This window comes from Pseudopipra pipra, chromosome 1, assembly GCF_036250125.1.
Source record: "Pseudopipra pipra isolate bDixPip1 chromosome 1, bDixPip1.hap1, whole genome shotgun sequence".
NCBI classification, from domain to species: domain Eukaryota; kingdom Metazoa; phylum Chordata; class Aves; order Passeriformes; family Pipridae; genus Pseudopipra; species Pseudopipra pipra.
In genome coordinates, this window is record NC_087549.1 from 4,375,255 (window position 1) to 4,388,831 (window position 13,577).

Here is a 13,577-nt window from a genome sequence, read left to right on the forward strand (position 1 = left end):
GAAGCATCCAAGGAGTTATTCAAGAACAGCTTCCTGGAAGCACAAGAAAATCCATTCCCTAGTGAGGGAAAGCAAAAAGGCAGAACAAAGACCACCAATGAGCTTTTGGGTGTACTTAAAAGCAAAAAAGCAGGATATCAGGCAGCCAAATACTCATTGTGGTTTACAAGAACCTGCTTTGGAGGTTTTTGGGGTGTGTGGCTCTAACTGCAGAAGTGCTGGGTAGCCAAAATGCACAATACCTTGCTTTTTTCCCAGTTTAGCCTCAAATTGTTGGTAGTTTTCCATATTATGCTGCTTAGAACTCATACTGGATATTTGCTCAGAGTAAACAAATGTTGATCTCTGTTAAGGAGGAAAGAAAATGAACTTTAGGTGTTTCTTGCCTCCAGTGAGTGTTTCCTGCAGGTGACTGAGCTGTCCCTTTCCTTTGCAGGCACTATAAGAAGCGCTGCCAGGGCCGGATGCGGAAGCACGTGGGTGACCTGTGTTTACAGGCTGGGATGTTACAGGATTCCCTGGTCCATTATCACATGGCAGTGGAGCTGCTGCGCTCCGTCAATGACTTCCTGTGGCTCGGAGGTAGGATTAGGTGGTGGTGGTGAATCAGTCATTGGTTGCTAAACCCAAAGTAGATTGAACTGTTTTCTGTAGTTTCCTTAAGTATAGTGAAAAGTGGGAATGATTCTGCTGAGCAGAATCTGAATATCAGGTGTGTCTGAGAATTAAATTGAAATAAAAATTGGTTAATAAGACCTGAGAAAGACATGTGTTTGAGGAAACCTGTGACATAAAATGTGTTAGTGTAGTAAAGCATGTACTTGAAATAAAATTGTGTATCTGACTTTTAATGATTCTTTTGAAAGTATTTGGGTTTTTTTCAGGGTGTACCCACTCCTGTGGACTGTAAGGAAAAGATTTTTTGCCTTTACATCTACCAAAGCCACAACATGTTTAATTTCCACTGGCATAACTTCCTTTCACATTAGGTCCTAGGATTCGCTTTTTTCCCCCTGCCTTTCCTTCAGCCTTTTATTTCTTTTTTTCATTCCTACTTTTTATTATTTATTGGATATACAAGTGATCTTTGAACACAATTTCTGCTTCTCAGTTTTATACCCTTTCAGGACAATTGCTGTCTCCTGTTCTGCTTTTAGCTTTCTCATTCTACTTGAAAATCCATTTATCTTTCCAATGGCTCTGTAGGTTACATATTATGAAAACCTTAACACCTTTTGACCTTCCACTTCTTTTCTTCTGTACTTCTGTACTTCCACAGAACTTACTTTGGGATGAGTCTCCTGTCAGCCCAGATCTGCAGCCTGGCAAGTTCTCTTTGCATTGAAGACCTGCCCTACTGTTTCCCCCAGTTTGGTATCACCCAGGAAATTTCAGGGGGTGCTCTGTGCCATCATCCAGGCAGTTAATGAAGACATGAGTATTGTCCCCCTGAGGGACACCAGTAGTCACAGGCAGCCACTTGGCCTTTGTACTCATCACAGTCCTTTGATCCTGGCTGTCCAGCCCATTTTCCACCTACTTTATAGGCCAGCTGTCCAAATCTTACCAAAGATATAAGAATGGCTATAAGAATTCTATGGGAGGCCATGTCCAAAGATCCTTTGAAAGGCAAAATATACAACATCCACTGCTTTCCTTTGTCCACTGAGCAAATCATCTCATCATAGGAGGCAGTGAGGTTGCCAAGGACTTATTTTTCTTCATAAATCAATGTGTGCTGTTCCCAGACACCTTCTTTCGCTTCATGTGCTTCCAGAAGGATTTCTGTGTGGCCTTTCAAGGGAGTTGATGTTCCTTCTTGAAGAAGATGGTATTTCCCTTTTTCCAGCCGTTAGAAACCTCCCCCAGTTGGCATGACCTGTTGGAGGTGATAACCTTGGTGTCATGGCATCAATGGATGGATCTTACCTGGTTTTGTGGATTTACATCTAATTCGATTAAGTGCTTTTAATGCCTGTCTTTCTCTGCTGTGACAAGTTCTTACTCCTACAGATCCTTCTAGTAGGACTGGGCTCCTGGGAGGTCTGAGGGTGAACACGGAGGTGAAAAGGACATCGAGTATCTCGGCCTTTTCCATGGCCTTTGTCACTAGGTGTCCAATTTGAGCATATTTTATTTGTGTAAATAGATTTTACTACCTGATACTTCACTTCCTGCAAGTGTCCCTACTAATCTGTTGGCTTTCCCCTTCTCTCTCCAGCTGCTCTCGAGGGTTTGTGCTCAGCATCCGTCATCTATCACTACCCAGGTGGCACCGGGGGCAAAGTCGGATCTCGCAGGGCACAAGGAGGTTCCCTCTCTGCTGAGGCAGGAAACAGGCACAGGCCAGGTAAGGATGGGATTTTGGTTTGATTCCATTTGCCACCACTGAACACCTGAAAACTTCCTCCCTGCTCCCTAACTCTGTAAAATCCCACCAATGACAGGATAAACTGGAGGAGGGGGTGGGAGGGGAGAATGGTATTCCTTTTTAAGATTTTTACATTAATGGCTTTTCTACTTTTTTGGTGTTAGTGTCAACACATGTGCTTTGCATAGAGTTGCAAAGCTTTCGATTTCTTCTCCTGACTGTTAGTAGTGTCTGTTAGCTTGAATTTTGCTGGAGGAGATGCAGATAGTTTTCATCAAGATGATGTGGCAGAGTTCCATGTATTAAGAATAATTTAGGTACATTTATTCAGAATTTGTTCTGCTACTCAAAAATCAACATTTAATAAATAGATTTGGTTAACTACCAATATAATTTTTAAAATTTAGTATGCTTTTCCTGAACTCTTGAATTGCAAAAGAGGTGGCTGAGGAGAAATGTGAGAGTGCTTTGTAATACAGTGAACCCCTCTGTTTTTCCCTGTTTGTTCCCTAAACTTCCTCGCTCCCTCCTTTTCCTTATCTTTGGTTACACCCCATAAGAAGTCTTGTACAGTCCCAAGATGTTCCTTCCCTATAATGAGCCCCATTTCCCTGTAGGCAGTGACCCCCCAGTGTGTCTGGAAGGGGATGCAGAGAGTGCTGATGTAACTGAGCTTGCTGGGCTTCATCTCTGGACATCTCTGTGACTCTGATTTGGTTCTTGGTCACTGATCCTCTCTGCTCCTTTGTGCTTGTGCAGATGACCACATAACCTGACACTTCTCTCGTGGAGTAAGGGCTCCTGAAAGTTTCTATGGCTTCCAAGAGAGCCTGGTTGGGGTAGGGAAATTAAAATATATTGATTATTGTAAACTACACGGGCCTTTGGACTAAGCCAGCACAGCTGCTTCTATGTATACACTCACCCAGTACTGAAACAGTTGGGCTTAAGTGCTGGTGTTAAATTCCCTTGTGTGCAGTGTGACCAACATTAATTCCTTCATCTCAAAGAAGTAACCACTCATCTTTATTCTTCTAAAACTCACAATCTAGTAAACACTTGCTTTGTATTATCTGTATTACAAACTGTGTTTGTTAACACCAGATAATTGTGATAGTAAAATTACTTTATTTCAGGACAGAATACTAATTTTTCATATAATATCTAGTCATTAAAATCTGTGCGTTTAGTCCCATGACCTATGAATGCATTTCATTTGGTCCCATGACCTATGAGTGCATGACCTATCTGTGTTGACTGCTAAATTATAATTTCACACATTAATTGACCTTTGTCAACTTTTCAATGAGTATTTAATAGGAGGTGTTGCAATCTGTTTGTTTGTAGTGGATACTCCTTTTTACCAAAGAAGGTAACATGTAAGTCACAGATATCAGAATAATTGAATAGAGTATGTGTTTTGGGTATATTAATGCTGCTTCTCTCTATCAGTTTGCAAATTCAAAAAGTGCTGTTTGCAAACTTGTCAGTGTAGTTGTATTTTGAAAATGTTTTAGTTTCACATGATAAGATTTTTTAGAGGACTTTTGTGGGAAGAACAACTAATTGCAACTTTTTTGTCATCCCTTCCAGATAAAATGTTATCCCCTGGCCCATGATATTGTTCCCTAACTCTGTGTGTGATCTCTGTGTTTTGAGGTCTGAACTGCTGAGCTAAATCTGCCCAAACAGCTGTTGCTGTGATGATTTTTCTTACAAGGCTTACTGAAAGTTTCTTTTCATTACCTTTCCTTGACTCTACACTGCCTTTCATTTAAAATCTTTCCAAACTTCACCTTTGTTTATAATCTATTTTGTTACAATTAATTTTGTGAGGACAGTGTTTAATCTGGGGAACAAATTCCAGTGTATCTTTCTGTAGGATAAATCCAGAAATAAAAAGGGTTTCCAAATTCTGTGCAAATCAAGAAATGCCACACTTGGAACTGGCATTCGTGGCTGTTTCTGAGGCACATGTAGATGTGAGAGTTACCTTTATTGCTTCCTGCTGTGCCTGGAATTGCACTCCTCCTTGTTCCTGCAGTTCAGCCTTCACAGGATGGGGTTTCTTGGTACTGCCTTTGTGCCCAGACCTGGCCAAGAGAAACATCTTTGTCTTGAATGACCTGTTATTTCCACCACTTGGCATTTTCAGGCTATAGCACAGGACCAGGCTGCTCCGAAAATGCTCTGGTGTCTGCTTTGTGTAGAAACATCTTTGGAAAGAGAAGCTGTAATATTGTCTTTGTATAAAAGAAAACACAAGGTTAAGAGGGCAATTTTGAAGGGGTTTGCTTTTTTTTTTTTTTTTTTTTTTTTTTTTTTTTTTTGGTTTTTTTTTTTTTTTTTCTCTTCCCTACTAAGGAAAATTGCAATATATATGCTGGTGTAACCATCTGTTGCAATTTTTACCTGTCTGTAACCATCAGAATATTGTCAGTTTTTTGTCTGTGTGTCCTTCAGCTTCTTTTGAACCTGTCTTGATGGGAAGAGTTCATTCAGAAGAGAATTGGTTGATAATATGGTGTTCAAAGTGCTTGTCTGATGGAAGGGGATGTGGAATCTTGCCTGCTCCAAAGACAGATTTCTTCCTTGGCCATTGCCATGGGCCCTTGGACTGCAGTTCCTACTGACTGAAAAGGCAGGACATGGACCTGCTGGAGCAAGTCCAGAGGAGGCCACGAGGGTGGTTACAGGGCTGGAGCACCTCTGCCATGGAGAAAGGCTGGAGAAATGGGGTTGTTCAGCCTGGAGAAGAGAAGGAGGATCTGGGGAGAGCTTGTTGTGGCCTTTCAGTATAGAAAGGGGCTTATGAGAAAGGCAGAGAGACTTTTTAGCAGGGCCTGTAGTGACAGGAAAAGGGGGAACAGTTTAAACTCAAAGAGAGTAGATTTAGATTGGGCATGAGGAAGAAATACATTAGGATGAGGGTGGTGAGGCTCTGGAACAAGTTTCCCAGAGAAGCTGTGGATGCCTCATCCCTGGAAGTGTTCAAGGCCAGGTTGGATGGGGCTTGGAACAACTTGGTCTAGTGGAAGGTGTCCCTGCCCATGGCAGCGAGGTTGGAACTTGATGGTCTTTGAGGTTCCCTTCCAACCCAAACCATTCTATGATTCTGTGAAAAGGGAACTTTGATGCTTTAAAGGGGTGTGACTGCTCATGTCCCTAAACCCTTTGGTTTGTATGGGACAGGTTTGGGCTGTGTCCCCCTTGAATTGTCTCTGGAGCCTTCAGTGCAAAGGGAGATTTTGAGTTGCTCAGTTCCTGCTGGCCAGGAGGACTGGCCATGGGCTGTCAGTTCTGATTTGTGTGTTGAACAAGCTGAGTTTAGGTTGCCTTATGCTGGGCTCACTGGATATTTTGGGTTTCTCCACTGGGTTTTATTTGTTAGAAGTCTTGAGCTCTTAATTTTGTCACCTGACCTTCCCCTTTCCCCAGTCAGAATCAGGACACCTGAGTGAAGTGTTGGAGTATCTTTTGCATCTAAATCTCTGCTTCACTAGTCTGGAGTCTGAGCAAATCAACTGAAGGGAGGGCCTGTCTGGCTGATAAAACAGTTGTTTTTGACTGCTTAACCTTTGGCATTACCAATTTTATCGCCATGTTTAACCGAAGTTTGGGGCAACAGGGTGTTATGTACACTAATCCAACTTTGCAATACTCTTGGCAGCTCTTTTACATGAATAATCTGGCTTCTTGGGTTGGCATGACTCAGTTATTCAGAGTATTTGATGGAGGGAAATGAATGACAGTTAAAAGGGATACAATTACTTGAAAATGTTATTCTAGACTATTGTGCAGATTAAATGAGCTTCCACAAGGAGATTTAAGTACTGTAGGTCCTGGTATTAAAATATACTAAGTGGACTGTGATGGAAACTTGGCAACTAAAACAGTGAAGAAAAAGGAAAAAAGATATGGCTTTAAATTCTGAAAATTCTGAAATTCTTTTTAAGGTGTCTTAGAATTCATTGCAAGTTTATGGGACTTCTACATTTATTTTTTAATGAGGAATAATATATGGTGACTACTTGAGTTATAATTGGTAGTCCTTCAAAACATAAGTGATGATCTTGATAAATTTTATGATTTTGTTCAAGCCTGATGTTATAAAACATTATAAGAACTTATTTTTGTTGGCTATATTTACAGCTGAAAAAAAAATCATTTTTGTTCCTCCTTTTAGGGGCACAAGAAGTTCTCATTGATCCAGGTACATTATTTTCCTGCATGTTTCCAAAGTATTTTCTTTTTTTACGTGAATATGTTTTGCATTTGTGTAGATAGTTACTGCCAGTTGCCAAAACTAGTAATGATCCTTGTTGCTTTAGTTTTTTTGGCTATAAATCTGGAGGAAGCAAAGAGATTGAAGGGTAAATGGCACAAAATAAATGATGTATTTCCATGATTGTGTCCCTGTAAATTCCAATCAACACTGTTTCTTCCCATCAGTAGTGAGGATTTGTAGATTTTTTTGAACTGACAAACCTGACTGGTCTCATGTAGTGTCATGGTGCTCTTTCAGTCATCATGAACATTTTTCACTTAACTTCCATGAAAACCCTGTTAATCTATAGATGTGCTTGGTACAGTTTGTAAGGTTGATAAACATATAAAAAATTTGCTTTAGCATTTGAGCATGCAAAATAACATATTTCTAAATATATAGATGGAGCAGAAGGTATCTTTAACAGTAGTTTTCAACTGTCTGCTGAGAGTTAAGGCCAGCTCTGAAACACAAGAGATTTTCTTGCCATCTTAGTAGAGAAACCTCCCAGAGAAATAAATTCCCATATAATCCTACAGATTAAGTAACACATAACAAGGTATTGAGCCTTGCCAAACCTTTGATGTATTTTCTCACTTATGTTAACTCTTCAATAAAATCAAATTCTAGAAATAATATTTTCATGCTCTTTCTAATATCCCAGATTTCCTTGGCTTCTATTTCACATTCTTATCCCTTATGCATGTGAAGACTCTGTCTCTCACCTTCTTTCTTATAGATGAAAACCAATTTCTCACTGTTCTGTCTGAGCCTTTTCTCTTTGGTGTGCTTTAGAAATACAGTTTTAAAGTAGAGCAAGGAATAGTTCAGAGATCAAAGTTGCATATTCAGATGTGGCCATAATCTAATTTTAGCAATCTGTTATTTTATTCATAGTCTAAACATTCAGTTAAGTGCAAAAAATTATGGTGAAAGATAATTTTCTGTTTGTTGGCTCATGACTGAGTCCATTTTTCTTGTGTACTGATTGAAATACCATAGTACAACAGAACTAGTGTTTGTAGCCAGAGCCTGATCGCTTTCTAGGTAGGGCAGGTGTACTCTGTGTATCCTTTGTCAAACCTACAGCATGTCCTAGATTTGTTTTTAGGTATTCAGCACTTTGTAGAAGTCCTTGTGCTCATTCCTTACCCTGTTCTGTTCCAGGTGCTCTGACTTCCAACGGTATAAATGCAGATACCAGTGCAGAGATAGGACGTGCCAAGAACTGCCTGAGTCCTGAGGACATCATAGATAAATACAAAGAAGCCATTTCTTACTATGGCAAGGTAATCCTGCTTATTTTTAAGACACTTCACTGAAATTCTTTTCAACAGTGAACTGCTGTGGCTTTGGTTTGGGAGGATCTTTTAAAGCATGTGCTGGGAACTTTGTAAAACAGTTTCCAGCTCAACTGGAGCAATTTTTAGGTTTTTGTGCAAGTGCTCAGAGCCTGAGATGGTAAGGGAGCTTAGTGTCTGCATTCATAATAGGAAAAGGAAAAGAATGATTTCATACTGTGACAGTCGTGTCTCAGTGTCCACATCAACTTTGAACATAAGTTTCATGTGTTGCAGTGGAGTTACTTATGCTTCAATCATTTTTAATTGCATGTATTTCTCTTGTTAGATATACAGATTATCTTTAGACTAAGCTGGGTAAATATAATGGGCATTTCCGTGTTGGTTTTGAAGAGAGACTCTCCAAATGAAACATGATCATTGTGCTCATGAGTTAATTTATGGTCTGGAGCAGTGAAAGGTGATAGTTTTGGGTATAGTGTCAGATAAATTGGAATCCATCAATAAAACAGTAATTCTCAAGGATGCATTCAGCTTCGTAATGTTACCTTAAGAGGGTACATTGCTCATCTAGAAAGAGTATGATTTCTTTAGAAATATGAAATTATTGGACTTTGTTGGGCTTAGGGCAGGATATTTATATTTTGATTATAATAATATACATGATGTTCTCAGCAAGTAATAACTGTGCCTCACTGCAGCTTCACTTGCAATGACCAAAGAGCTTTTTTGTGTTGGGACTGATATATGACTTCAAGACAAGCATAGTTACCTTCTGTCTGTTCAAGATCTACAGACAGAGCAACACCTTGCTCTAATGCTGAGGAAGCAGCACTTTCTGCATATTTTTTTCTGTTATCACTGAACTGAAGAAACTTTTGTAGCACCTTCTAAAATGGATTCATTCTCCAGTGATTTGCTTCTGCTGATGTAAATGCACAAGAGAGGAACCTGTAACTGCTTTGGTAGATTAACTCCTGCATTTTATTAGATTTCTTTCCCCTATTAGTTTTCAAACTTGATAAATCCCTGAACAGAGTTTATCTGCAGCAGGAGATGGGCTGACTCACATGTCCAGTATCAGTGTTGTTTGAGGAAACGATGAGATCAGCTTGTTTGTCTAGAAAATTGCCTGTTTGTTGTCTGAGCTCAAACAGATCAATGCACGTTGTCTCCTGCCTTCCTTGAGCAAGCTAAATAACTAAACAGTCATTTACAGAAGGTGTTTTGTAAACTAGAAACTGAGAATGGTTTGTAATTCTCTTGTCATCAGTGAATCTGTTTTATGTTAAATAAAGGGAAAATTGATTCACTAATAAAAATATTTTTGCTTACATACCTATTGCACTGTGAAAGTAGAATTTATTTGCAGGCACACTACCCACACCCACTATATATGAGCTTATCCAAAATGGTACTAATATTCCCAGCTTTTCTCCTCATGTGAACTCTCAGAAGCTGTGCTGTGTCTCAAAATAATAGAAGTGAGTGAAGAGGCTGAAAACGATTGTTTTGCATAATAACATTTTAGTTGACACCTTAATTTTCACTTGGGCATATGTTGATAATTTAACAGTGTAGTCATTAGCATTAAGGAATTGCTGGGTTTGGAAGATGTGACAGCTGATTTATGTGCTGAGCAGAAATGCTTATAAAACCTAACAGGTGCAATCCTTCAATATTATTTTAATTTTCTCCCTCTCCAAGTACAAGAATGCTGGTGTGATTGAACTGGAAGCTTGTGTGAAGGCAGTGAGAGTCCTTGCAATACAGAAGAGGAGCATGGAAGCCTCTGAATTTCTGCAAAATGCAGTTTATATCAACCTTCGTCAGGTTGGTGTGGAAAGTCCGGTTATTTTTCTCTTCTCGTTTTACAGAATATGCTGAAAGTTATTTAGATTCAGGAGACTGCAGTTTATTTTCTTTTTCACCACCCTCCTTCTCACTAGGACTTGACATCTGAGGATTTTTATATCGATGGGGAGGCATGAACATAATGCTCACAGGCCATTATGGTCGGCAATATGTCAATTTATTATTTAAATCAGTTAACTTTTATACAGTTTAGTTTGTTTAGGGCACATGCTTATAATAAGATGATTGGATAGCTCAGTCTGTGCACGCATCTCATGTTCCCAGTTCATTGGACCTGATGTTCTGTCCACGCGATCTGAAATCATCCTTGGCATAGAAACCTCTTTCTAATTAATCTGCTTTTAGGGTTTTACTAAATTTGCAGGTGTTTCATTATCTTCAGTTTCTCAAGGTTTTCTTTCTATAAACATATTATGTTCTCAAACCTTATAATTAGACACACAGCTAACAAGTATAAGCATCACATATTTTCACACAGTCTATAAGTATAAACAATACACGCTTGCCACTTCCATGGCAAGCAAGGCCTACAGAGTGCAGGAAAAAATGTTCACAGAAATCTCTGTGTCCGGCAACATTTTTATGTCTGTGAGTCTGGCTTAAAAGGTATTCAGAGTTCATCTGAAAACATGAGGACTTAGTTTGAGATTAAAGACTCTATTGGTTGTTCTCCGTTGTGAAGGGAAAAAAAACCCCGTTGTTGTTGTCTTGTGATGTTGTACCAGGGAAAAACAGCTTCTTGGGACTGATCTGCAAGGGATCTTTTTAATTTTCTTGATTGCATCCCATTCAATGAAACTGTGAGCAAATCAGGAGCGGCCTGTTGCAGAGTGAGCTGAAGGGTCTGATTAGTGCTGTTAATCAATTGAATTTTTGTTGTGTAGTGCAAAGTCTTAATTAAGCCAAATCAGAAAGAAATTCAGGGAGAAAATCAGTATCCAGAATTGTGGGAAAAATGCTCAGTAGTACAACACAACAGGACTAACACTTGGTCAGTGTCTCAAGGTGGTGTCACTGGTTACAGAGAGACTGCAGTGGTTGAGAGCTAATAAAGAGCAGTTGGATTTCTAACTGGTTTTTGGTTTTTGCTCATTACATCTTGGTAAGGTGAGCAGTTTAAGTCCACACTATTGAGCTTATTAAACCCAGAAAGGGACAGCAAATTTATGAGGGAGGTAGAAACCTTTCTTTCATTTGCAGAGAATCCTTTCTCTGGAGTCAATTTTCTTACTCAACATAAATGAGAAATTAATTAATTGATAAGCTATCGTACAAATCATCAATTTTCTTACAGAGTACCTTAACTGCTGTAATCCTTGTAGTGCCAAGGGCCTTCTCTCTAATTCTGTAATCTGTCTTTTGCTGGCAGCTCTACACCTTTTCTGTAAGCTGCTAGGGCAGTATTTTTCTCTTCTTGTTCTGGTGCTGTTATTCTCATGGCCTGCAAACTCCAGGATTGTTGTTATGTTGTTTTTCTTCTGGAAGGAATTACTGCCATGGTGAGAATCCTCTGTTCTCCTCCCTGACACACTCATGTTGCAATGTCCACTTTATATTAGAGGAAAAAAATAACACCTAGTGAATGGCAAAGTATATAAGTCACTTCAGTAGCTGATAAGTATTGGCAGGAATACACAAAGACAAAGCTTGGCAGCAAGAAACACGTGCCCTGATCAAATCTTGCCAGTAAACCTTCTACCAGTACAACCTAAACCAGTACAGGCTGGGACCTCTGTGTGGCTGGGGAGCAACTTGGCTTTATTATGTGAGGTATGAGTAACAATCTTTCCTGGGCTGGGGAACGTATCTTCCATAAAGACAGGTATGACTGGAAATCATATTTACAGCTCTTCAAGATTTACAGTATATAGCATGGAAGCAAATAGTAGTTATATTTATAATTTGGTCTAACTCAGAGGAGGAGTCATCGTGTGATACCTGAGGGAAACAAGCTGTAGGACAGTGTTTTTCACTTGCAGGTAGGTAGAACATCAGCAGAACCAATATTCAACAGCAGCAAAAACCTCACAGGTTAAATTGAAAGACTCATAAACAGGAAGACTTAGTTTCTGTCCATAAATTCAGTCTCCTGCTCAGTCTAGTAATATTATGTAATTGGTGTTTTCTGATGAGCTGCAGGGTGATCAGACTTAACTTTGCATCCAGTTATGAGGAATAAATTGTAAAATCTAATTACAAAGAAAGTGTGGTTATAAAATTTTAATGTAGTAAGGAATAATTAAAAAACAAATAAAAAGCTGCATTCTTGAAAGCCTGGCTTGAAACAAGGCTGTGAAAAAACTGGCTCCCTTGCTTGGATAGAGAACTCCAGCCTTTCCAGGTGCAGCTGTAATTTGGTGAGGTGTAACAGTTAAAGAAAAATCAACCAGGTGGAAAAGATGCTGTGCTTCAGGTGGTGGCTGTTCTGCAGCCACTTTATAGGCATTAAGCTTTTATAAATTGGTAAGGTCAGGAAAGATGTTTGTGAATGCTCCACTCCTGCCCTGCAGAATGCCTGCTGTACCCTTCCCAGGATTAATTACTTGGAGTATTTTTGTGGGGTTTTCTCCTTTTTTTTTTCTTTTCTTGTTTTTAATTCCTGCATAGTGACAAATAACTGTTTGTGCTCAGGGAAAATGCAATTTTGCTGTCTTTGTGGTGGTGAACAGTTTCCTGAAATGGCAGAAAATACTTGAGTAACTTTGGGGACAACCATTAAGCAAACAAGTCAGGTAACAGTGTTAAAAACTTACTCAGATATGATGAAAATAAAACTTTCTGAGAATTTGTGACTTCTCTGATAGTTGTTCCAATGATTAGTGAGTGCTCCTGTCTACCTAAATAGCATGACCCTGTCTTTTCTCATCTTAAAGAATTTAGTTTCTATAGGTGTGTGAACATTGACAGTATTTGTATTTGAGGAATAGCTTTTGATAGGGGTTTCTTTTAAGCTCTTTTTGCTTTAGTTCATGATGATGTGTTGTGCCCTTTCCAACTCTGCTGCCATATTTTTTTATTGTTCTAACTTTTTAAAAATGGCATAAATGGAAAAAAGAGAGAGGAAAAAAAAGGTGGAACAGCTTGTTTCTGCTGGAGTAGGTAACTTTAATCTGACAGCCCTTGTTCTTTCCCAGTGGTTGCTTTTGGGAACTCTGATAAACTTGTTAAAAATTGTTCTGTATTTTCTTTTTGTGCCTTGTGTTCTTTCCAGCTGCATTGATTCCTGAAAGTTCTCACCTTGGTGCAATTGCCTTTTTACAGCTCTGGTTACAGGGCTTGCTCTTTTTTAGGGATGGACAATATTTCTGCATCAGATGTTGTCTTGTGTCAGTTCTGAAGAAAATAACAACTTTGGCTTCAAAAATGGTCTGGAACTTTCCATAGTGATTTGATGGTGTATTTCTGTCTCTTCATGTCCTGAAGGATGAAGATTTCATGGTGCCCTCTGAAAACTCTTCTTTGAGGTCTCTCATATCGCTCTGTCCAAAATTAGAAGAGGCTTTTAAAAACAGACTATTTTTGTAGTTATATCAGGATTTAAGTGACTAAAAGATGTTTTGAAGCTTCAGTTAAGACCTGATTATTCCTATGAAAGCTCACTAGTGCGATTTGCATCTTTCTTTGACTCTCCAAGGCTTTAAGTTTCCTAAGTTACATGCACTGATTGATACTTTCAGTTTTGAAGAATGAGCTGCAGAAATGCCATTTCTGTCCCTTAGTGCTATTTTTGGATGAAGTTTGTCATTTGAAACGCCTTTGCAAA

The 13,577-nt window shown here is 39.2% G+C and overlaps 1 protein-coding gene across 6 annotated transcripts in view; it reads left to right on the forward strand.

Annotated features, from left to right (window-relative positions):
* TRAPPC9 (trafficking protein particle complex subunit 9) overlaps positions 1–13,577 on the forward strand; it is a 461,153-nt gene that overhangs the window by 10,746 nt on the left and 436,830 nt on the right. For 5 of the 6 annotated variants that reach the window (XM_064644132.1, XM_064644094.1, XM_064644118.1 and 2 more), the window contains exons 3-7: positions 437–582; positions 2,222–2,350; positions 6,558–6,584; positions 7,806–7,927; positions 9,647–9,772. In XM_064644132.1, the coding sequence (XP_064500202.1) occupies positions 437–582; positions 2,222–2,350; positions 6,558–6,584; positions 7,806–7,927; positions 9,647–9,772 (550 nt within the window). The remainder of the gene's footprint in view (positions 1–436; positions 583–2,221; positions 2,351–6,557; positions 6,585–7,805; positions 7,928–9,646; positions 9,773–13,577) is intronic. The other variant, XM_064644108.1, reaches the window with a different exon arrangement.